Genomic DNA, 24,410 nt, shown 5'->3' with positions numbered 1-24,410 from the left:
TCCTTGGCAGTAGTCACTGATCTTTTACAAAAGTTACATTCTGTGCATGTATGAAAATAGCATTCTGAAGTACACGAATGCATTCAGTTCATGTATTAATTAATAAAATATTATTCAAAAATATGCTCCCAGGTACCACCGCCTTATATTAATGTCCACTCAGCTCATTTTAGGCATATTCTTACGCATTTTAATCAATGTTTATTATAAATATTTCAACTAAGAGTAATAGTTGGTACATTTTGTATATGCAACCAAATCGCTGTTTAAGTAAGTGTTTTAGTGTCTGAATTACTGAGTTAAGTATGGCTTGCCTCTGACTTTTTCACTTGAAGTTTGAAAGTAATTTGTTATTTTTGAGAATTCTATTTGCCATCACCAGAAACACTAGACATTTCATGTACAAGGGTGGGAGAGCCAAATTCCGAGTCTCCAGAAGGTATAATGCTATATTTTCAAGTAGTTGCGGGTGTGTGGGATGTCACATTGGCTCAGTGTGTGCTCACATTTCTCCCTTCCCCAGCTAATGTGTCAGTTAGCGTTCACCTTCCCTCTGTAATTTGTGTGAAATGTTAAGAGTTTTACTAGAAAAGTATTGAGAAATCCCCCCGCCCCTGTTTTGGATTGTTTTTGAGAGGTATGAAGTGCTTGGTTCCACCTAGTACCATAAGACTAAAGCAAAAGACATCCTTAGGAAAAATAGCTCCACTCAAGTGCTGAAAAATGTCTGAAATTGTAGAGACTTTTAAAAAAATGTCGAAATCCTGTATTACAGGTCTCTAAATGTAGCAGCCACAAACAGTTAAAAAACCTGATGGCATATTTGCACAGATATTAAGAAATGCATCAGAATTAGTATTCTGAAGGGGTACCTTTTTAATTCAATCATATTTACTTACTCAGCTGATATTTTTGGAGCACCTGCAGTGGGTAGATATGAGGACCTTGTGTACAAAGGAAAACCAGGCACGTTCTGATGTGCCCATTAGCAGGAGGTTAGCACATTCAAAACAGTTTTAGATATAACACAGTTTTCTAATTCTTTCACTCTTGATGACCCTTGTGTAATAGGAGTAATTGTTCATTGGTTATGTAATTGATTTTAAGCAATATTCCACACCACGACAGTACTGGATTTCCCATGCTGTATTATAGCAATGCACTGATAAATATTGTACTTCAAAGGTACGTTGTAATTGTTAAATCTTGTGACCTGTTATTTAAATGAGTGCTTAATTGTGTTGAAGCAGTGGTCTTTCTAGAGCTTTGTGTTTTACTCAGCGCAGTTTTTAATGTGAGGAGGAAGGCTTTGTGGCTGAAGAGTCTATAAACCAAGTTCATGTGGCCATTTGATGGGCTGTAGTAAGGTGAGAAGATAGATACCCACAGCTGAGGTGCTCAGGTTTACCTATGAGGAAGTGGGAATAGAAGGGCACTGCGGAAAACCACCCTGTCATTTGTCATTACCCTGGGTGTTTCTACATGCACTGTCTCCTTTAATGCGGACCATAGTCTGGGAAGCTGGTATCGTTATTCCTGTTGTATAGCTGAGGAAATTGAGGCTCAGATAAACTTAAGTCATACCCTCCATTTGGATTTTCAGGAAAGCAGACATGGGGATTGTGATTAGCTTGCAGGATATTCGTTAGGCGTTGGTTTCGGATTACCACCCTGACAGGGTTTCGAGGAGGAAGGCGAGAAGCTGGGCTGGGTTGGAGGCCTTCCCAGCAGGGAGAAGAGCTGGGTTGTCACGGGGCTCTGTGGTGCTCCTAACCCCCGACTGCCCATCGCTGTCTGTAGGGAGCAGGGAGACCCACTCGCCTGGAAGGCTTTGGGTCAGCTGCTGTGGGAAGATGAGCTCAGGAAACATGACTTCTTTTGAGAGTAATACTTTCAATGTGAACATAATATGTTCTAGAAGTTTCCCACTCAATTTGGGGTCCTTTAAAAGAAGATAGAATGCTGCCTTCCTAGTCACGCTTTTCGGTTGTGGCCATTTTCTGTCCATGTCAGAGTGTTTCAGTGGCTCTGGAGGACATGGTGCCACTGTTCCTCGGTGTTCCCCAAAATCTCTGGCCTAGTTTGGTCCTGAGTGTCCCTGGGACACTTCTTGCTTGCAGAAGTGCAACCTGAGTCTCCGACTGCTGCTTCTTGCTTTCTCAGCATCTCTTCCCCACCTCCTCCCCTCTGCCATGCAGTGCCCTGTTCTCCAATTCCACTGCCTTGCCTGAGTATTTTTATTCATACTACTAAATGTGCTACCCCAGCATTACAATGTCACCTAATCCCAGATGGGAAATGATAGCAGTTTGTCTCATCCCTTTTTGCCGCAGTGCTTGAGCACTGAGGGGGTAATTGTTAAGGCAGGTTTGCTACGAGTTGATAAAAATAACACTTGTTGTTCCCGAGTGCCCCACCCACCATGCCCACTCTGCTTTCTTGAAGTTATTCTGTTCTGTTTCATTTTTTATTGGTAACAGTTTCTGTGACCCTATGGGTTGTTACCTTCTTATCTTAAAGCACACTATTTGTTTCCACAGCTTTAATCCATGTAAGAGAAATAGGAAGCATTTTCCTTCTAGTTCCTAAAAAGGCATTGCTGAAATATGTGAATAAAATTTGAAAACTCAGCATGTCCTAGAAATAAAAGGGACCTCTTGAGTAATGTCTGAACTCTGTCGTTTTACTGATGAGAATGTGAGATCCTCAAAACGTGATATGTTAAGATGGGTCACTGCACTTTGAGTGTCAGATCTAGGACCCAAGGATTGACCTTTTGCTTTTTAGTCCCACGTATTTTTAGGAGCTCAGTATTTCCCCCAGGGAAGAGAGAGGAAAAAAGCAATTTTTAGGTAAAAGAAGAATTTTAATACACAATTGACATGTACATATATGAGATACACAGCATCTCTCGTAGTGGTGTTTTAGGGACTCGTGAACAAGACCTACAGAGTGAAAAGAAAGGCATTTGCTTCCCTTCTTCTCATTGAGGAGGCCTGGGCAGCTGGAGGCGGTTGGCTTGGGGATCCATCCATTCCCTGAGCTGACTCTCAGTAGGCAAGGCCTGAGGATTTCAGGAAGGACAAAGATTAACAGGGACCTAGTCAATTCCTTCCCTCCTCACCGCATCCTCGCCCTGGCTTGTTTTTGAAGAGTGGCCCTTTTCCTGGGAACAGGTAGTCACCGTAGATTCGGATGCCCGAGTTCCCCACTTTCCTGCTTATTGCCGCCTACCTAGTGTTGCTGTTATTTGCACACATTGATGTCTATTGCTTAGAGCAGGAACCTCCTTCTGCTCATCTTAGATCTCACAGGGTCATAATCAGTGCCTTATACCATTCCGTATCATTTAATCGATGCATGCACACATGAGAATTTTTTGTGTCAGGCCTGCTCAGTGGTGTAGGACTTACTTGTAAGAGTGGGTTTAATTCATTTTCTTTATACAGATATGACATCTAGTCAATCAATTCCAGTCTCCAAAATTTGCAGACAAAAAAAAAAAATCCCTTTTTAGAGACATGCTTTGCCCTAGCCTGGCAGTTGGCTGGGCGGGCAGGATTCTGGTCACCCAACAGATAAGATTCTGGTGAAGATGTAGACCCTCTTATCTGTGTGCTCCTCCACTGTTGCCTACCTACTCCTGTAGTTCTTAACTCGTCTCGGTATAATTCCACATCCTGGGATACTGGGGAGCCGACTCCTTCCCCACCAAATTCCTTGAGGAAGACTAGCTCTACTTTGCTTCTCTAATAACAATTGCCTAATAATATTCTAAACATTATTGAAACTGTTCTCAAGAAGATGCAGGTGGGAATTTATCTGTGATGACCACAATTTAATTTCAATATGCAATTAGGTGAGCTGTTGGTTTATTTGCATAGCAATAGCAGTCCTGCTCGGTTCTGCATTTATGATGGGCTCTCCGGCCTGTCAGGGGAAGAACGCAGCCGTGTCATTGTTTTACTATTGTCAAGAGGCAGAAATGCAGATGGCATTTGAAAATGTGAGAGAGAGAGTGTGGTGCCTGACCTGTGATTAAGAAAAGGCACTTTTTTCCCAGGCTTTATTCAGTGTGATTACATTTGTGTGTATGTGTAAATGTTCCTGGGTGTGCATTGTATGGAAATGTAATTAATATTTGTGTTTCCTTCCCTCAGAGCACTGTTGTTGGGCCTGGCTTGTAATCATAACTTGAAGGGAGTTTCACTGGATCTCAGCAACTGTGAGGTAAAAACCACCTTTACAGTATGCGCTGGAATGGATAATAGCCTCAAAGTGCTTTACCTTTTTCCTGGAAAAGGTGTGATTCTATGATTCCACAGGGTACAAATGAAGCAGAAAAACACATTATACAAGATTCAGATATTCTGTATTTTGCAAGTTTCATTTACAAGCAGCGCCAGAAAAGCATTCAGAAAGCATCCAGTGTGTTTTTAATGACATGTGTTTTCCCCATTCTTAATGCCTGTTGCTAAGTAGTTCGGTGAAGGCTTGAGATGCAGAGCCATAAACCAGCTTTGCCATCATGAAAATGTACCACGCAGTGTTTGATGCAGGGGACAAATGCATATAGCTTGACTTGGATTTGTAGCGTGTGAGAGGAAATGGCTGTCTTGTCATTAATTTTACTTTCAATAGCTTGGTTTGGAGAAGGAAAATTAATATGCCTCTCAGAATTATAGCAGTTCCAAGTACTTTGACTGAAAGAGCCTGTAGAAGAGAACTGAGCACAAAAGCCTTTATATTTTAAAGAGTATCTGAACTTCTACCATCTTGAAATGTTTAGTTTGTGAGGAGATTTGTGAGAACTTACTCAGGTGCCAACCACCTGGCCTATTCAAAGCCTGGCTCTGATCAACCTGTCAGCCCCCATCTCTGGAGTAGATGGAGGCGTCTCCTTGTTCCTACTCTTGCCCTTCAGGCCTACATTTTTCTCTTCCCAGAACATTCCTACCATATCGCTCTTTTACCCCAAGGCCCTCCTCTCTGAGTTCTAGCTCAAGGCCAGTATCCTGCAGTATGCCTCAGATCCTGGGCTGTGCATTCCTAGATGGATTGGTGGGTATTGCTACATCTTAATTTCTGTGCCTGCAAAATGGAGATGGTAGTGGCTCCCCAGCGGGTTCTTCTAAGGTTCAAGACAGGTCTTCTTTGGAGAATGCCTCTTTTACAGTATCTGGTACACATCACCGTTGATTGCTGTTACTGTTTTTTCCTTTCTCACTGTCTACCAAATTTCTTCCTACTCTTCAGCCTTTTACAGTCTTGTTTTCATTTAACTGTCAAGACTCAGTGATAGTGGCACTCATTTGCACACTTACTAACTTATGTCTTGCACAGTTACTAAGTTGGGTCCAGTGTGCTTTCCCAGCTAGGCTGTGGTTTTCTGGAAGACAGTATTTGTGTCAGAGTTTGTATTATGTTTCCTTTGGCTCCTAACAAAATGCTAGGCACCAAGCCAATAGTAGATATTGAATAAGATTAACGCAATATCTCTCTGAAAATTCTAGAATCTGGCAAGTCTGATATTGCACCACATAAATTGTCAGTGTAGGATTTTTCATTAACTTAGGGCTTCAGTATCAGTATTGTGACTTACTTTTCCGGTTTGGAAAAAAGAAAAGCAAAAGACTGCCCAAAAAAGGCCCTCGAAAGTTAACCTTCACTGTGGACCTATCGTGTGAAAGTCAGTAAGTCTTTCACTTACCCAGACAGACTATAAAGTAGAAACCAACTGTGGTAATACAGTAGGAATTATCTGCTTACGAGCACTTTACTAAGGGGTGTGTCATTAATTAAACCTTTATTAGAGTAGGAGTGAGATGAAGGGGATAGGATTATCAAAGGAGGGAGATTAGTATACATGCAACAGCACTGTTAGATCTGACTGCTGATTAGCAATGATGTATGATGTGGTTTTTACTCTCCTGATTAAATACCTTGAGTACTGCTAAACTAGCATCTTTTATTTAAAGCTGGAATGAGAGTAAGTGGTCATCTGGTTACTATATTTATAGTCAAAGAAGTTTATTTAGAGCTGAAATGCTCCAACTCACTAATGGCAGAGCCATCGTGAAAACTCTATCCTGATTCTCTGTTATTAATAACAATATTGATGGTGGTGATTATTGGAATATTAAGTGTGGTTAGACATTTTCTTCTTAAATGAGGTGATATAGAACCTTGTGCTCAAAGAATACGCTGTTATATTGCTATATAACTTGTTCCTTAGACTTCTTTGTGATTTATTGGGAATTGTTCAAACACAGTAATAGGTGAGCCATACAAAAATTGATATTTTTGTAGATCAGAATGCTAGGCTATAGGCAGTCTCCTATGATTCAGTGTAACTACTGGTAGACTTTTATTACTTTTATAAAAAACAAATTCAGATCAAATGATTAATCTCTGCTGGTGAGATTAACCACTATTATTATGATAATCCCAATTTAATTTTGGCCTTTTCTTTATGGATAATAGAAAAAACTGATACCTATGAGAAAGAGAAGCCTTGAAAGTATTTTGTATCATGTTTGTCACCACTTTATAGCTCAAATTACAACACTGGGGACCACACTGTACACTCACATTGTACCGTTGTTCACGAGAGCTGATAAAATGTAATATTATTTTTCTAAATTGTGTTACAGTGTTTTGTTACATTTTGCTTCTTAGGGCTAGTTATCCAAATTTCACTTGATGTTGGTTTGTTCCTCTTTATGATACAGTAGGCCTCCCTGCAAAGCCTTTGGAGGTACCACATAACCCATGTTGGAATGCTTGCCATGTTGAGGATTTCCCTTTTGTATTTGGTTCTTTAGAGTTTATGTAATGCTCTTAGAAAGGGGCTTTCACTACCTAAAAGATTAATATCATTCAGGTATAGATTTTCCTGTTCTTCCTCTATTTAGCCAAGTAGGCAGAACCCCTTCTTAGCATACTAGTCAAAATCTCTGAAGAATTTATGTGATTCTTCTATGAGCAGATAAATCTAATTTTAAAAATCCAGAAGATGGTGGGGAATATTTGTCCCTGTCACCATGGTCATCATAGGAGGTCACTTCCCCTCCCTGGGATGGGTTAGGGGGCTCCAGGGAGGTGCCGATGCTCTCAGATATCAGGTGTCTGGAGCAAAGTGCTTTGTGCGCCTTGGGGTCTTGCAGTTTCTGATGTGGACCCTGACTGCTCAGTACCTCCTGCAGGTGTGGAGATGACAGCTTCCACTTTCCATGGAAACAGGACCCAGGGGAAACAATTTAAAGTGTTTTATGTCCATGCATCAGTAGTTTACTATAAAACATCTTCTGTGTAGTATTTTAGATCCAGATTCACCTCTTCTCTTGATAGAGGAGAAGTGCGGGGGTGAATCTGTAATCCGGCTTGTATAGGAGGCAGAGAAAGTAAAGGACATCATCTGCGATGCTGGTGGAGGAGGCGAGAGAGCAACCAAGGAGGAATCGAGCTTACAGTGACCTTGCTTAAGCAAATTTGTTTGAAAGGAACTGTGTGGCATGTTCCATTATTGTTCATTCTGAATTTTCTTGTAGATCTTAGAATATTTCACTGTTGTTCAGAAATAGCTATTTCACGTTCAGTAATTTGATTAACAGATTCACACGATGCGATGAAAGTATATGCAGGAATTTATGACTTACGAAGTTGCTTTCCCATTAGACAAATATGGTTATTATTTGGAGAACTAAATCCAGAAATGTAGTCTATATGCTTTTGGATCAGTGAGGACTAATATGATTAGTAGTAAAATTAACATTGTATTACCTTGTCTAACCTTGTATAACTTCCCTTCTTATAGGGATAAACCTTCTATGTCTCTTAATGTGGTCCACGTTATTGATGTTATCGCTTCATTTCCATCCCCTTGATCTCTTTGTGTTACGAAGAAGACCTCTCTTTTGTCTGAGAAAATGACTCCTTGTAGTCGTGGGAGCCATGGAGTGAGTGTACAGCCAGCGGCAGGCAGTTGAAATCAAAAGACTCCTTTGACACCTGGGGCAGGCACTTGGCTTGAAAGATGATTACCTTCTTTCAGCCTTTGTTTTTCACCTGTTGAGTGTGGATAATAATAGTTTGCAGGGAGAGCTTTTGGCACAATGCCATCGGGCTGGGCCGCTCGTATGTGAGCCATTATTTGGGGAGGAAAAGTCTTGCTATGGGGGAGCTTTCATTTGAATGTCAGAACTTATAGTGTAAGTCCAAAATGGTCTTCCTAAAATTTTATTTAGAAAATACCCAAATTTTATTTTGATAAATAACATTTTTTATTATTAATATAATAATATATTCTTTATTCTTTGCTAAGTAATATTCTTTATTTACCAAAACATTTTCTGGAATTGCCTTCAAAGCCTTCTTGCATCTTTCAAAAAGAATTAGGCTTATTATTTTAGAGTCATATCTGATTTTGGAAACAAGATAGTGTGTCCTGTATGTCCAGATTTCCTGGGGCTGCTCTTAATTTGCTCTTAAAGACTCAGGACTCAGCTTTAGTACAGCTATGCACAGAAATGTGTGTCCACTTCTTACCTAAGGTTAGTTCCTAAAGAAGAGGTGTGAAAATGTCCTGTGTGGTAATAGGGATTCTGGAATTCTGTGCATCTATCTATCCAAAGAAAAGAAGTGAATCTGTGCATTCTGATCTGGTTTTAGAAAATCATATTACTTCATAGTCACACCTCAAGAGAAGAATTGATAAATATTGGAACTGAATCCTTTAAGCTTGGTCGCCTTCTTTTTTTTTTTTTCTTTTGGTTTTTCTCCGGTACCGGGAACCGAACTCATGACCTTGCGCTTGCCAGGCAGGTGCTTTGCCGCTGAGCTAAATCCCCAGCCCCTTTGGTCACCTTCTAAGTGTCTAATTTCTCAAGATGGAAAAGCTAATTATTGCTAAGGATTAGTTGCAAGTCTAGGTGTGACAGTTCCTTTAAGGGGAGAATGTCCTCCAGATTATCATGTGACTCATGGCAGTTGATGATGAATAGAAAAGAAAGCACCAGATATTAAAATTTGCAATAAGTAGGACATTGTAGCAAGTGAGTAGAAACTTTCAAGGTAGTTCCATTCAATCTGATAGTCATTTAGGGAGCCTAGAGTAGCATCGTTGTGTACCTCTCACCTGTTACTTCCCTCTCAGGCCAGGTATGGAACACAAACCTGCACGTTTCACATGGTAGGATACACATACGAAGCAACTGTAATATATGCAACTCTTTGCACCTTAGAATAGCTGTATTTATATTTATCTTTTTTAGGTATAAAACTGTCATTTGGTGTCAAACCCTCCCAGCAATTGGACATTGAATTAAATGTTTTATAATCTTTTCTCTGTGTGTGTCCTTGGAGAACTTATACTATTTAGCTTTATGTGCAAAAATATCTAGGGTTAAAAATTAATTTATTAAAATTGGAACCCATATAGGAGAAAATAGATAATTCTAATATTATTTTACACTTAAAATGTTTTCTTTTTTTTGGTGCCGGGAATCGAACTCAGGACTTTGCACTTGCCAGGCAGGCTCTGTGCTGCTGAACTATATCCCCAGCCCACTTAAAATGTTTTGTCACATGTTTTTAAATGATAAATGATCTTGAGAAAGAAAGGTAAATTATAAAAGGCAGTAGATTTTAAGAGAATTTTTTTGGCTTCCTTTTTTCCCCCACTATAGATATTTGAGTGTTAGATGTACCTTTTCACTTACAATGGTGAGTAACATCTAAAATGAGTGGGAGGAAACTACTCTCAAAAGAAACTTGATTTTTAACATTTTGAAAAGTGTTCAATGATTCAGTCACACTTACTTGTCTTTGATCTTCCTTGCTTTTAAATAAAGCTAGTATGTGGGATTCAAATGAGGGTAATTTAAAAAACCGGTCTCACATGCATACATGCAGACATGGCTCTAATTATGCAAATTCATTTAAAAGGATTTTCATTTACAGTAATGGAGAAAAGCTTTTACTGTTTTAGGAGGGTTCTAGCTTTTGGGGAATTTTAGGCACCTAATAACCTGTAAATCTAATTAAATACTCTTGGTAACTGAAAATCAGTTTTTTAAGGTTTTGATTTTGTTTAGGAGCATATTTCAGTTAGAAGTGTTTCTTTGAACTGTTTCCTATTTTATACTGCGTATTGATAGAGACTCCTGCTTCTTTATTCTTCTTCTACTGCTGATAATGATGTTTTTTCTGTTTTCTCTTTGGGCTTTCCTTAGCTTGGCCATTGTGTAAGTACTTTATGAATCAATAAGCTAGGATATATTAGTATATTTGATTATCTTAAAATACTGGGATATGTATTAGCTTTATGTGCAAATGATACACATCTTATCAGTAAAGAGTATTTATAAATCAATAGAAGTGAACATGTAAATCCTACTCATATTTTTCATTTTTATGAATGGAATAGTTTTACTATACAATGGTAGGACATGGAGATTTTCTCCTAGAAATTGTATTTCTCAACAGAGAAATCACTGACAGCAAATATGGAATTGTAAATATTTATGAGCTCTTTTTATCTCCTTAAAATCATCTTTTTTTTCATTCTCTAAAAATCAAATTATGTTTCTTTGAAGCACTCACTTAAATGAGATCTTTCTTTAGCTGTGACGTAGTCTACATACATAGTCTGCATACATATTTACTTCTTCAGGTGTTAACAAACTGACTGGGAACAGTGCTTCTCAGAACTACTTATGGTGAAAAACCTGTGCTTTTGTTTTGGTTTTATTTTTAAAAATTTCTAATAACCATAATCCAGTACTTATATAAGTGTTACAAATGAATTACTAGAAACATATAAAGACATAAAATATACAAGCCCTCATTTTTAATTATTAGACACAAGAGATCTAAAATCTCTGCCACGGTTTCTATGATCCTTATACTTAATTTCTGCACTTATCGACAAACTGATAGCAGACTGGCACTTGTCTGCAATCACACTTGGGAGTAGCAAGCAGGGCGCTGGGGAGGCTCTGGGGGTGGCAAGGTGAGAGAAGCTTCCTGAGGGCATCTGGGTAAATCTTTTTTTTTTTTCTTTTTTCTGGTACCGGGCATCGAACTCACGACCTTGTGCTTGCCAGGCAAGCACTATGCTGCCGAGCTAAATCCCCAGCCCCCATCTGGGTAAATCTGGAGCTCTGAAAAAATATAGCAAGTCCTCTGTATATTTTGGATCCACACCCCAGGATTCAACCAATTATGGATTGAGAATGTTTGAGCCAAAAAAATTGTATCTGTAGTAAACACACAGATACAGTACTCCTCTCACCCCTGTCACTCCCTAAACACAGTATCACTATTTATGTAGCACTTACACTGAGTATTATAAGTACTGCAGAGGTGATTTAAAGTTTACAGGACAGTGTCACTAGGTTATATGTAAATACAGTACTACATCTTGTGAAATAAGGGATTTGAGCATCCTCAAAGTTTGGTATTTGCAGGCGGTCCTTGGTCCGACCCCCCATGGATTACAAAGGACAACGAGCTAGTGTGAGGAGCTGGGTGCTTGCTGCTGAAGACAGTCCACACTGTCATTTAGAAGTGCTGCTGTTGTGGCATGGGCCTTGGTTTCCCTGAGGCAGGGGGATCAGTTTCTTTGAGAGTTCCCTCTCTGTGTGAGCTCACTTAGACACCTCAGAGAAATCTGCTGTCACCTTACAAAGTAGGAACGGCTAAAATGAAACACACCAAAGTATTCCTGAATAAAGAACCACCCTAAAGGGGCTGGGGATTTAGCTCAGCGGCAAAAGCGCCTGCCTGGCAAGCGCAAGGTCGTGAGTTTGGTTCCCGGTACCGGAGAAAAACCAAAAAAAAAAAAGAACCACCCTAAAGAACTGTGTAAAATTCTGCTTCAAGTACAAAAGGGTTTGAACTCAAAATGTAAAATAGTGAAATGAGAATTCTCTGGTATATTAAGACTTCGGCAAATAAATAAAGCACCTTACATTATGAATTTGATTTTGAAATTTATCTAAGTTATAATTTTTTTTTCTCTCATTAGTTTAATGAGCAAAAGGATCACAACTTGGGGAACTTCACATCCTGCTCAATGTCTTACCCAGAGGAGGAACTGGACAAATATTTGCAGAATAGGAAAAAAAAAATACTGGGATCTCCATAACATAGGCTTTGGCTTCGTAGAAGTTTGGGTCTTGTCTCCTTGGGTTGTTTTCTGCTAATGGAGAATTTATACTTTAAGACCAGATATAATGAAATGAAACAGTGACTTGCTTATGTCCGATACAGACCTGTTAGATTTCCAGAAGTTAGAAATGAAGACAGTCCTTTCAGGTTGGTGTATACTGTCTAATAGCAGATTTGCATAGTCCCCATATTTCTTCTGTTTCCTTTTCTAAAGATTTTAGGGTTTAGAGTTAGAGGATGTATGGCAAACAGCAACATTTCCACTGATAGTAGGCTTTTACCATTGGTAATTGCTGTTTTGTGCAGGAGTTCATAAGCTTTTACATTTTCTTTGTCTTAAGACTAGTTACACTTCCAGGAGGATGAAGATTTGACTTTCTGTTTGGTTCTTCTCTCTAGCTGAGGTCAGGAGGAGCTCAAGTCTTAGAAGGTTGCATTGCTGAAATCCACAACATCACCAGCTTAGACATCTCCGACAATGGTGAGTCAGATACCAGAAAAGAAACTAGAACACTATTTGAAGCAAGTTAGGAAGGGAAAGTAATCTTCTACCCTAATCTAGCCAACATCTTCAAGAACAGTATTATTTAATTTCTTGATGAATAGAAATTTAAAATTTAACAATAGAGTTTATTTGTGGAATAAATTTTTGCCAGCATCCTACTTAGTTGATTTCCATGGCCAAATATGCAAGTTCTATGCTACAAAACAGCTCATTTAAAAATTGGTAACATCAATACTTTGATAAAGATCTGAGCCCAACTTTTCACATTATTGGTTGTATTAAAATTGTGACCTTATTTACATATACAGAAGCTTACTGGCTCCTCTCTGACCATGATGGGAACCTATTAAATGTACACAGGCAAATTTAACTACTGTTACCTGTCAGTATGTTGGAATCCCCTCTCACACAGAGATGGGGACAGATGAAGTATTCAACCATCATCCATTCCCAAATTCTGCTGACTTTGTTTAGCCACTGATTATGTAAGAGGTTTAGATAAATCTTTGTAGAGAATGAGTTTATTCCTGTGAATTAATAGGCCATGAAAAAATGGCAAAGAGTTCCCTGGAAAACAAAAGATTAGACTCTCAGGCCTCCACCCCAACCCCAAGCTTGGTAGAGGAAGTCATCCAACTGTGTGTCACCTTCGCTTAATTGTGTTCCAGCTGAGAAGCCTTTTATGCACGTGTATTTTGATTCTCTACTTTGATTCTTTTCAGGTTTAGAATCTGACCTATCTACTTTAATAGTGTGGCTCAGTAAAAACAGATCAATCCAGCACCTGGCGCTGGGCAAAAATTTTAATAATATGAAATCCAAGTAAGAGCTTTGAGTTTTTTTTTTTTTTTTTTTGATATAACAATGATAAAAATAACCAGCCTCCTGAAAGCTTTTGATTTGATTCCACTGTCCACATCTTTAAAATCTCTTTAGAAATCTGACACCTGTCTTGGACAACTTAGTACAGATGATTCAAGATGAAGACTCGGTGAGTATTATTTTAAATGCTTTTGACTGACATCTTTTGTTCATTGCCTTCCTATTGACTGTTCCCACTGGATTAATGCCCAAAGTGCTCTCTGATAGTCTAAGTGTAAATTCTCTAGGAATTTTCTTAAAAAACAGAATATTTATGCTTTAGTAGAAATGTAGTTAAAAATGTACCATTTACTTCATTCGATACCAATAAAGGAAGACTATAACTAGTGGATTTTAAAAATTACAAATGGATCTCTGTACTTATCTTTTAATTAGCCATACCATTTCCCAACTCCAGCTAATATACTAATCTATGGGTAATCTAGTTGACTCGTTGATCATAGGTAATGCTGACAAACATTTTATTGTTGTTCGTCTAGTCCAGTAATACTGACATTTCATTGCTGTTCGTCTAGTAACTGTGCAGAGTGACAACAGACTAAGGAAATTTCCTCTCATCTTAGGTTGCTTCCTGAGCTCCAGTAGTGCTCCTTATATTTTTATCCCCTTTAGTTGTTCCTGAGCAAGAGTTCGTTCCAGGGAAAGAAATTTACCTTCATATATTTTGCTGCCCTTTAAAATACATTAGGGGAACAAAAGGCATATTACTCACAGAGTAAAAAGCATTCTACCATGAACTTTTTAAATTTAAAGCTGATGTGTTGGATCTCGTATTTTACTGATGCTCTTTAAAGTTTTGTCCCTTTCCTCTCAAAGTCCTATTTGGTCACCAAATTCAGCCCCATAGGTTTCCTCAAGTTCAAATCAATTTGAATTCCTACCATAAAGCATATTATTCATGTTTTGTTATAGCTACTCTTCTAGGTTGTCAGAGTGAATTCTTACATAAAGCAGATGAAGTACGGCATATTTTGAAAAAAGAATCATTTCCCCTTTTGAATTCATGCCAGAAAATAACAGGGAATTTTATTACAGATATAAACTAGCTAGCTTTCTTGAGAAGGTCAAGGGGCCCAGCGGGATGGAAATGGCAAGTTTTTGCCTTTGCCCTTGCCACACATAGAAAGGTGCTCATAGCTGGCTGGCAGGAGAAATTTCTGTTCTCTTGTCTCTTCACTGTGTGCTTATAATTCTTAACTTGGGGTCAAAAAAAAATTAAACTCATGATTGTTTAATGAATGTAAGTGCTTCTCTTTGCCCTCATTTGCTAATAAACCCATATTTTGTTACCCTTATACTGGGTTGTTAAAATTGAAGGTATAATTAGGATGTAATTTATACTTTTTAGATTTATGCTATTTGTTTTACACATTTAATTTGACTGAACCACTCTCAGTGTTTCAGTTTTTCTAATTTTAAAAGATTAAGGAAGCTAATTTGCAGAACTGTACTTAATATTTATTCCCAAATATTTGTGTCAGAACGTATTTTAGGAAAATTTATATTTTATAAAAAATGTATGTATTCCATATTTTATTACATAAGTATCATCAAACTATGTCTGTAATTTTTGAAGTCTCTTACATAAACATAATCATGATATGTAAAACTCATTTACAAACATGCTTGCAAATGATAGTGTTTGCTATGTAAATCCTGTGTGATTTGTTTGATTAATATGTACAGTAGCATTTTTACTGCTGTACAATGAATAGATTTTTATTTTCATGTCATTGCAAAGTAGGTGACTATTTAAAAAGATCACTGTTTTTTCCCCTACTTGTGAATCAGTAATGTGCAAAAGTATTTCAGATCATTAGGAGTTGAGTCTTGTGAGCTCACGAGTTCCACAGATAAACTGGTATAATGGGGCTCATGAAAAAATCTTACTTATGTAAGAGTTTGGCATGTATAAGAGTGCTCTTTGCTTTCATTGTTTTGACCTTGTTTCTGTAGAGCTACCTCTCTGATTACCCATGGGATATTGTATTCTCCCAGAAATGCATGTTCCACTCAGTTGGAAACCTAGATGTCCATGGTGTAACATTGTCACCTTCGGCTGTAGAGAGCAGCTTCTGGCTACTGTAGCCAGAGTCCCAGGATGGTATTGGCCAAGGCGGCAGAGAGTCTTGATCTGAAGGATTACACACAAACCGCCTTGTAACCAGAACAGAATGTGTTTCTTCTGGGAGTACTGGACCCAGGAGATAGTCTCAGATAAGCATGTTCAGCTTTGAAAAGAAACAGAAAGAATTCAAATAGTTATAGTACATGTCTGTGCAGTAAATCAGGAAGGGATGACCTTATAAATATGCATGCAATTCAGGCTTTTCTGTTCACATTAATGACTCTCCTATTATTTTTAAGTGTTAACTGGGGTGTATTAGAATTTGAATATACTGCTAAAAATCATTGCTCGCTAGCATGGAAAGTTGGCAGTTTTCCAGTATTAGAAAAAAGCCATAATGTATCGTTTTTTGTGGTAGTTGAATAGGGATTATTGAAATGATGAGAGATGTGATCATAGCTTTTGATTAAAGCAGTGCTGCATTTGTTTTTGTGTAAAGCATTACCTTGCCTGAGTCTGAAGCACTTTCAGTTGTTTTTTCCCATTTACCTGAATGGAAGCTGCCTCACTAAATCTACCTGTGTCTGGGGGTATGCACGATTTTGGGCTAGGGTTTTAATTGCCTTCATATTTAACAGTCCGTTTAGCTTTCATAAATTTGATTCTAGTTGGTATACTGATACTTTCTGATTTCACAGGAGATGAATTAAGTTTGGAAAACATGATGTAATTGGGATGATAATGATGACAAATAGAGTCAAACACATAGCGGCACTTTGTTGATCGCTGAGTCTGGAAGTCACCGACAGCTCCCCGTGTTCTGGCCCTGGGGTGGAGACCCCCTCTCAGGTGCTACCAAGGAAGTTAGGGTGGAATGGCTGAGCAGAAACAGATATGCCGTAGGCTGTGTGGGGTCCACACAGAGCTGACAGGCACCAGGGAACGTGGTCAAAGGTAATCCCAGTCTATTTCTGGCATTCACCTCCCTGAGATTTCTGAGCTGCTTATGAATAACGCTGATATAGACCACTTCATACAACTCCAGAAGCCATCCGAGTCCCCACACAGGTCTCAGCTCTTATTTTAGAGCCACACTGGCTCAAGCCTTGGAGTTCTCAGCCACTTCATTAGCGGAGTTTCAGCTCACAACAAGCACTCAAGCCTAGGTCCCCACGGGACTAGCAAGGCAGCAGAGTACACCAAGTGAACTGGGATTACTCTTTTTGCTGGGGCGGGGTGGGCAGGGTCCTGATATGCTGCAGGTCAAATAAAGGCTGTCACAGCCTGAGTGACTCAGCTTGTGCCTTAAATGGATGAGAGTATGCTGGTTGGGATTCACGATACAGTGTATGGTAAAATAAGGTCTCACAAAGTTGACTTTCTTTCCCTTTAATTTCACATGTATCTTCCGAATGAAGCTTAGAAGATACAGCTAATAGGTGACGCTCAAGAAGTTGCAGGATTAGCTAAATGGGCAACACAACATAGTTCTTTGGAGCATGAAATGTGGAGCCAGGCCTTTTCATCTACTTTCTAACTTTCTAACTGTGTAACTGGTTGAGTTGCTTAACCTTTCTGTTTCATGTTTGAAAAATGGGTGATTGGGAGGAGTAAGTGAACCAGTACATGTCAGAAGCCTGAACAGTGGCTAGACACAGTCATTGTTCAGATAGTGATCTGGATAAAATCTTGGCTGGTTTTTATTTTGCATTTGATCTCTAGTAGTATTTTGAGGTATCATTTCACCTTATATTTAAGTAAAATAGGTAAGGAGGAGCAGTGTAATCATACCGAAGCTGAGGGGTGTCTGTGTCATGTCTTTATTTATCTCATCCTGTTCTCCACTTTTGCTTGGAAGAGAAGAAGCTCCAGGTATTCTGCATCAAAACCCAACTTCTCCAAATTTCATTCCACAGGTCTATTTTATGCCAAAACTTTCAGGTTTCAGCCATGAGTGATTTTTAGGCGGTAGTTTCAAAATTAGACGGAGGGCCAGGGACCCATGGCCTGGATTCTCCAGGAAAGGAGTCTAGAGGAGCTGCTACTTGGATGGGGCTGTTGAGCCTTGCCTGGTGTTTGTTCCACAGCCTTTGCAGTCCTTGTCCCTGGCGGACTCGAAACTCAAGACTGAGGTCACTATCATCATCAATGCCCTGGGAAGCAACACCTCCCTGACCAAGGTGGACATTAGCGGGAATGGGATGGGGGACATGGGAGCAAAGATGCTGGCCAAAGCCCTGCAGATCAACACCAAGCTCAGGTAAGCTGTGCCTGGGGGGCCAGCTGGGAAGAGGAACCACAGTTTTAAGTCTTGGTGGGAATACAGGGGCGAGTGTCTCCAAATTTAGACACAGTGATTCCTTCAAACTGTTGTCTTGAGCACTTCTATCATGAGGGAAACCTGGGAAATGTCGTCATTTCCTTTCCACATTGGTGCTGGCGGTTGCTGGATGTGCAAACAGCGGGACTAAGAAGCAATAAAAGGGTTTGTAGGCTCTGTAGTGCACAGCCAGGAAGTATGGAGGGCTGACATGGAGGATTTTTCCCAGGTGGTCCTGCATCGTTAAACAGCAAGATAAGTTCTAGACAGCATCGTGCAGTGATTTCATAGTTCTGCAGACAGCAAGCGCATAGTGTAGATACTTGCACAAACTAAACATCAGTAGGCAATAAAATCTGTGGTTCACTGTTGACCAAAATGTCCTTATTTCATACATGATCATACTTAGTTTTGAGTCCAAAGTCTTCTCTTACTTCTAACCCCTGCAACATAAAGACTTAAAGCACAGGGGGTGTAGAGGCCTGTAGTTTCAAAGGCAAGTATACCCTCCTGTTCACGGGTTTCACCCGTAGTGTTTCCTAAGCATGGATTGTAAAGGACTAGCAATGCAGGCACCCTGCTGCCATCCTCATTCAGAGAGGATTCTAGTGAAGGAAGAGTCAATGCACACTGCTCCTCAGCTCTTCCCCCGTGTTTCTCTTCCTCTCTGGCCTATGGCAAAATCTGATCCTTCTGTCTAACTGGAGCCAAAAGCCAGAAAGCACACCAAGGTCTTTGAAAGTCACTGTGTATGTGAAGAGGGTCGTGGAGGTTAGAATGGGAGAGCAGTAAACTCCTGAGGCTGGCACCATACAGATAAGTGAAAAATATTTTTGGTGTCAGGGTGAACTGATGAATTCTAAAATACCTCTGAAGCATGCACATTCTGAAGGTAACATCCAAAAGTTTCTTCCAAAATAAGTTTTTTGTTTAATAATTTAAACAGTGTCCTGTTTGTAGTAACTGAGGTCTTGGCAGCAGAGAGAGAAATTCCAGGAATGCTGATCACACCAGGCCAAGGAAATTATGAAAACATGAGAAAATATGGCAAGATTTTCTCCAGTGTTTTTAGAATGGAGAAAGTCTCAGTGTCTGAACCTGTGTGTGTCTGGGGAATGGAGCTGTTCAGCATGTTCCCTAAAAAGCTTCAGCTTTAGTCACAGAATTTAGAGTACTAGTAGGGGATATTAGAGCAATCAGGTTCTAGAGTTTTCTGGTGTACTGAATGCTCAGTAATATAATGGTAAGTTAATGTAAATGCTGTTGCTTTTAGGTGCTGTTTGTCCACACTAGTCGAGGGGTAAAAGTGTCCACATGTTGAGGTTGGGGCATAGCTTAGTGGTAGCGCATGTGCTTAGCTTATGTGAGGCCTTGTGTTCACACCATACCATCAGGCACACAAGCAAATATAAATTGAGGGAAATGCCTATCTTTATTAATGCCACAATGTTGCTTTTAAGAGATTTTTATCCAATGGGAGAATTCTTTCCTTCACTTGGGAGTGTCTGATCATCTATCTGGCTTGGTTTTCAAACAGGACTGTGATATGGGACAAGAACAATATTACTGCACAAGGCTTTCAAGATATAGCTGTTGCCATGGAAAAGTAAGTTTTAATTAGGATTGCTTTCTGGATACAGAACCAGTGGTGTCAGTATTACCTGTGGGATAATGGAAGCCAACGGTAATCTGGGGATCTGATGGGGTGCAAGTTTATGCTATTGCTAAGCAGGCAGGGGCCTTGGAAGACATCAGCTTTGCTTCTGGCCTGGGTCCTCTCATGCATAAAATGTGGGCAGAGATGCCTGATCCTTCAAAGACATTGCATAGCCTTGGGACTAAATGAAATCAGGCAAGGGGACACATGATGATTGCTTTATTTCCTCCCTTTTTTGGCCATGGTAACAATTCTGAATCCAGCGCTAAATAACAAGGTCCAGCAAATAAAGGTGAAATTGATCAATGATAAGCCTTAGGCTAACTTTTCTCATTGCTGTAAAAGAATTTTTTTGTTACTTCCGTTGCTAAAACTTATGATTATTATTTGTTGTTAAATGTACTTGTTTAGTTAACTAATATGAAAATAATATTACTAGACTTGTGTAAAAAATAATACTAGAAATCTGTTTTTTTCTTGGTATTTAAACACCATACTTGTTAAATAATAGAAATTCTCCAAAGAATATAGTTACCTAGAAATAGAAGAGCATACATATGCCATGCTAAAGAGGTTGAGGCAAGGGGACATTTTCAAGGCAAAAAGGGAGAATTGCCTGAAGCTCCTTGGACAATGGATGCAAAGTCCGTTGGTTTTGGGGACATGAGGTAGGAGTTGGAATTAGCTCATTTGAGTTGGTGCCTTCTCTCTGGGTGCGTGATTTGTCCAAAGCATCTTGTCTGAGGTGTTGGCATCTTAGAGAATGCCAAAGATAAAGTTTCTTACACAAAATCTGTGCATACCTGCAAAGAATAGGTGCATGCAAAGTGAGAATGGCTCTCTGGCAGCCTTAGAAAATCCTTAGAACATAGCTGTTTCATACAGCCAGGCGTGAGCCCTCTGCCTTCTCTACTCTCTGGCTCCAGCTTGACTGGCTCTGATGAGAACCATGTCATCTTGGTATCATCAACTTCTGTGTATCCTAAAGGCAGAAATTATCCAAGAAGATTGTTAGCATTGAAATGGAGAGGCTATAAAATGTGGCTGGGAAATAAGGGAGCCACGGAACAGAAGGTCTCTGCCTGGGAAAGGGCAGGAAGTGTTCATTTTTGTGCAGTTCCCCTGATTTCCCCTGTAGATGAGGTCTCTTAGGAGGAGCTCTTGTGCCCAGGGTGGTGTGGTGGACACAGCCCCAGACCAGAATTAGGAGCTTTGCATTCAGCCTCCAGCTCTGCCACAAACAAGCCTATGGCCTTCACCGAAAGATTTTACCTTTTCAATAAATTCTTTCTCATTAAATGAGAGGATAAGAGTAGATGCTAAGTGCCTTCTGATCCTAAGTCTCATGGCTCTACTTCAGCCAGGAAGGCAGAGTTGCTGAGTCCCTTGGCGTGTTGCACTGACCAGAGGCTGTCACAGAGGTGGATAAGGCAATTTATACCATGGAATCTCCATCGCCATCACTTCTTGGTGCTTTGTGACTGCAGAGCCACCTGGGATTACTCCTGCTACACTGCAAAGCTGCCAGTTACTTCTGCATAGCTGCATTAGGTTGCAGAGGTCACACTTACCACCCTGATGTGGCCATGGGCTGCAGCCCAGGCTGGTGTTGAACAGAAGCTGACAGCTAGCTCACCTAGTGTGCAGTGTTTCCTGATGGAACGCAAGGCCCTCGGACCACAGCTTTGTGTGTGCTGTGCTACAAGATGCCAGTGTTTCAGAATCACATTTGGTTTAAATAAACTGTGCTGGTTTGTAACATGATAAAAATCAGACAAGAAAAAGGAATATCAAGGCTATACAAAAGACACATTGTCTCCTAATCTCAGTTGGCTGACTCCTCTTAAGACAAACAATTTTGCTAAAACAAGGCTAAGATAAAAATTAAAGTTTTAGAAATGATAGCCTTCTCTGTACCTTATACTTTTGCATTATGTTACCCTGTAAGTTGCTCTGGGTGAGTATTTTTTTCTGTGAGATAATACCATGTAAGGTACTATTATTAAGATAATTGTGGTTTTTTTTCTTGATTATTTCTTCATTGGTGGTACCTTATTTTAGCATCTAGTTGTTCATTCATTCTTGCAGTAGAAGTCATATAAATGTCCCTGAAAATCTAACCTCAAAGAAGGTAGCAGTGGGTGTGATTCAGTGCAGTAGGACAATACCTCAGATGCTACCCAAGCTCAGACAACAAACACTTCCTGAGCCCCAGGCTATAGAAGTCGACAGGTATATTTCAGGCTGGGAATGAAAAGACCTCTCCAGTAATGGGGTTTTCTGTAAGGGAGCATCAGGGCCCATGGCCGTTTGTAGAAGGGTCAGAATCAGAGGTGGTGGCCAGACTCAGAGCCCTGTGTGGTTTTTTTTCTTCGACCAAACACCTCAGCCCTGTGCTCTTATGTGTAATCACTCTGTGATGGCAAGGAGATAATACATGGGCACAGACTGGGCATAGCCACTCTGTCCAGTTTCTAGAGCTTAGTGGACTTGGGCTAATCTTGAAACAGACTAAAAACTTCCACTGAGATCAGCATAGCGAACCAGCAGAATACCCTTTCCCTGCGGCTCATTCTCCACACTGGCCCTTTTTGTGCATTTGTTTATTTAAAGGAGCCAAAGACCAAACTTGATCTTAGCCCGAAAGGCCGAGATGGGCAGCCGCAGACTGAACAGCCTGTTTCCGTGGATGCTAATGACTGTGCCCTGCAGACACATGTTTTATTTTTGTTTTGTTTTGTCCCCTTGATCCATTTGGGTCTGGCTGTCATGTGTAATTGCTGTGCTTCCAGACATGTTCAGATCTGCTGCTCACTGAAATGCTGCTCAAGTTGATGCTGCAATTTTTTGTTTGTTTGTTTACTAAGTTCTCTTTCTCTTAGTTCATCTTTTTGGTCTTAATTTGAAGAGTCTGTCCTTGCTGTAATTCAAAACTAAAAAGCAAAACAGCAAAACTGTGCTCTGTGGGACACTGGCAAATAACAAGGCTGCCTGGGCACTGTGCATGTGGGTACCAGACATGGCTGAGCTGTGCTCTGGGGCCTACAATGGTCTGGTGACTTAGTGTCTTCTATGCTACTCTTGCAACTACCATCTTGGATTTTTTTCAGAAGTTCTGAGTTAAGGTCATAGAAAGTTATATTATCTTCTCCTTCTTCTAGGAACTACACATTGAGATTTATGCCAATTCCCATGTATGATGCTTCTCAAGCCCTGAAAACAAACCCTGAAAAAACAGAAGAGGCTTTGCAAAAGGTATCAAGAAGTCAACAGCTCAATTATAATAAATTCATATTTGAATGGTGTTCATAGTAATTTTGAACAAATGAAATGTACTTTATTTTACAAAGTTTTTTTGTGGTATAATCATGATGAGCATAATGCATGACTCAGGAAGGAATGAAATAATAAAGACTGAATGTTTGTCGTAAAATTTTGGTGGAATAAAGTAACATTCATACAACATCAGCCTGCCAGATCCTGAGCTTAGATAACTTCCTGATCATCCTTTGGAGACTGTGGGGAACTTAGTGGCAGTTATTATATGTGTGTGTGTGTGTGTGTGTGTGTGTGTGTGTGTGCGCGCATGCATGTGTCTTTGTATAGCCTGAGACTAGGTATCAGACCATCAAGAAAACTTCTCAGAGCTCCTTCCTTTCATCCTCAACAGATAGAATCTTGCCTCCCTTCTTCATCATTCAGTTTGGAATATTATTCAGCTTTTACTTCACCATTCATGAATGTTTTTAAATCCATCTCAATTTTTTCCTTCTTGGCAAATTTGGAAGATGATGGATATCTCTCTTTTTGTGTTAATAAAGTTTTCATTGCCATGACCAAATACCTGGGAAAACAGTTTAGAGGAGGAAAGATTTTTTTAGGTTCATGGTTTCAGAGGCTTCAGTCCATGGTCAACTGGTTCCATTTCTGAGGGTCTGAGATGAGGCAGAACATCATGGTAGAAGGGTGTGGTAAAGCAAGGCTGCTTACCTTATGGTAGCCAGAGAGCAGAGAGGGTGAGAGAGCCAGAGGAAAGGGGCCAGTGGTCAGATGTAGTCCTCAAGGTCATGGTCCATTGATCTACTCTCTTCAACTAGGCACCACTTCCTGTTGGTGTCACCTATCAATAATGCCACTAGATTATGATCTCATCCATGGATTAATCCACTTGATGAAGCTAGAGCTCTCATGGTCTAATCAGTTCCCCATGGATTGGCAACCATGCCTTAAAGCACATGAATTTTGTGAGACATTTTCAGTCTAAACTAAAAGTTCCTCCAAACTCCAGCCATCTCCTGTGCCTCTGACCTCTTCATTTCTGCCCTGTGCCAAACACCTGCCTGCTGAGTCTTTTCCTTGCTCTATGTCTTCATCTTTGCTTTTTATGGCTGCTTTTCTTTCCATTTTTGGTGTACTCAAATGTTTCTTATGAAGAGAAGCTTTTTCCACCTTTATTATGATGTTATTTGGGCAGTCTTGGAATCTTTCCTCACCTTTTGTTTCTCTCTCCTTGAAGGTACCATCCGTACCATCTTGTCTCCTAAGCCTGACTCTCCCACATCTCCCTTAGCCCAGTGGTCCCCTACCGTTTTGGCACCAGGACTAGTTTTCCATGGATGGGGGGTGGTGGTGGTTTTGTTTTGGAATGATTCAGGTGCATTACAGTTATTGTGCACTTTATTTCTATTGTTATCACTTTAAATTCTCAGTAGAAACACATAACTTAGATTCTGCGTATGTGCAGTTCACAGTGAGGTTTGTGCTTCTGTGAGAATTTAATGCTGTTGGGCTGGGGATTTAGCTCAGC

General features: G+C 39.9%; 1 protein-coding gene across 5 annotated transcripts in view; it reads left to right on the top strand.

The window, feature by feature from the left end:
- The window catches only part of Lrrc16a (leucine rich repeat containing 16A), a 306,943-nt gene that overhangs the window by 191,144 nt on the left and 91,389 nt on the right, over positions 1-24,410 (top strand). For all 5 annotated transcript variants that reach the window (XM_013503829.1, XM_013503832.1, XM_005403347.2 and 2 more), the window contains 7 exons: positions 4,161-4,230; positions 12,571-12,652; positions 13,399-13,498; positions 13,613-13,667; positions 17,714-17,886; positions 19,484-19,552; positions 22,765-22,858. In XM_013503829.1, coding sequence (XP_013359283.1) covers positions 4,161-4,230; positions 12,571-12,652; positions 13,399-13,498; positions 13,613-13,667; positions 17,714-17,886; positions 19,484-19,552; positions 22,765-22,858 — 643 coding nt within the window. The remainder of the gene's footprint in view (positions 1-4,160; positions 4,231-12,570; positions 12,653-13,398; positions 13,499-13,612; positions 13,668-17,713; positions 17,887-19,483; positions 19,553-22,764; positions 22,859-24,410) is intronic.

Source organism: Chinchilla lanigera, unplaced genomic scaffold, assembly GCF_000276665.1.
Source record: "Chinchilla lanigera isolate Chin_1 unplaced genomic scaffold, ChiLan1.0 scaffold00082, whole genome shotgun sequence".
Classification (NCBI taxonomy): domain Eukaryota; kingdom Metazoa; phylum Chordata; class Mammalia; order Rodentia; family Chinchillidae; genus Chinchilla; species Chinchilla lanigera.
The sequence above is the reverse complement of the archived record's forward strand: the minus strand, read 5'-3'. Positions and strand labels throughout refer to the sequence as shown.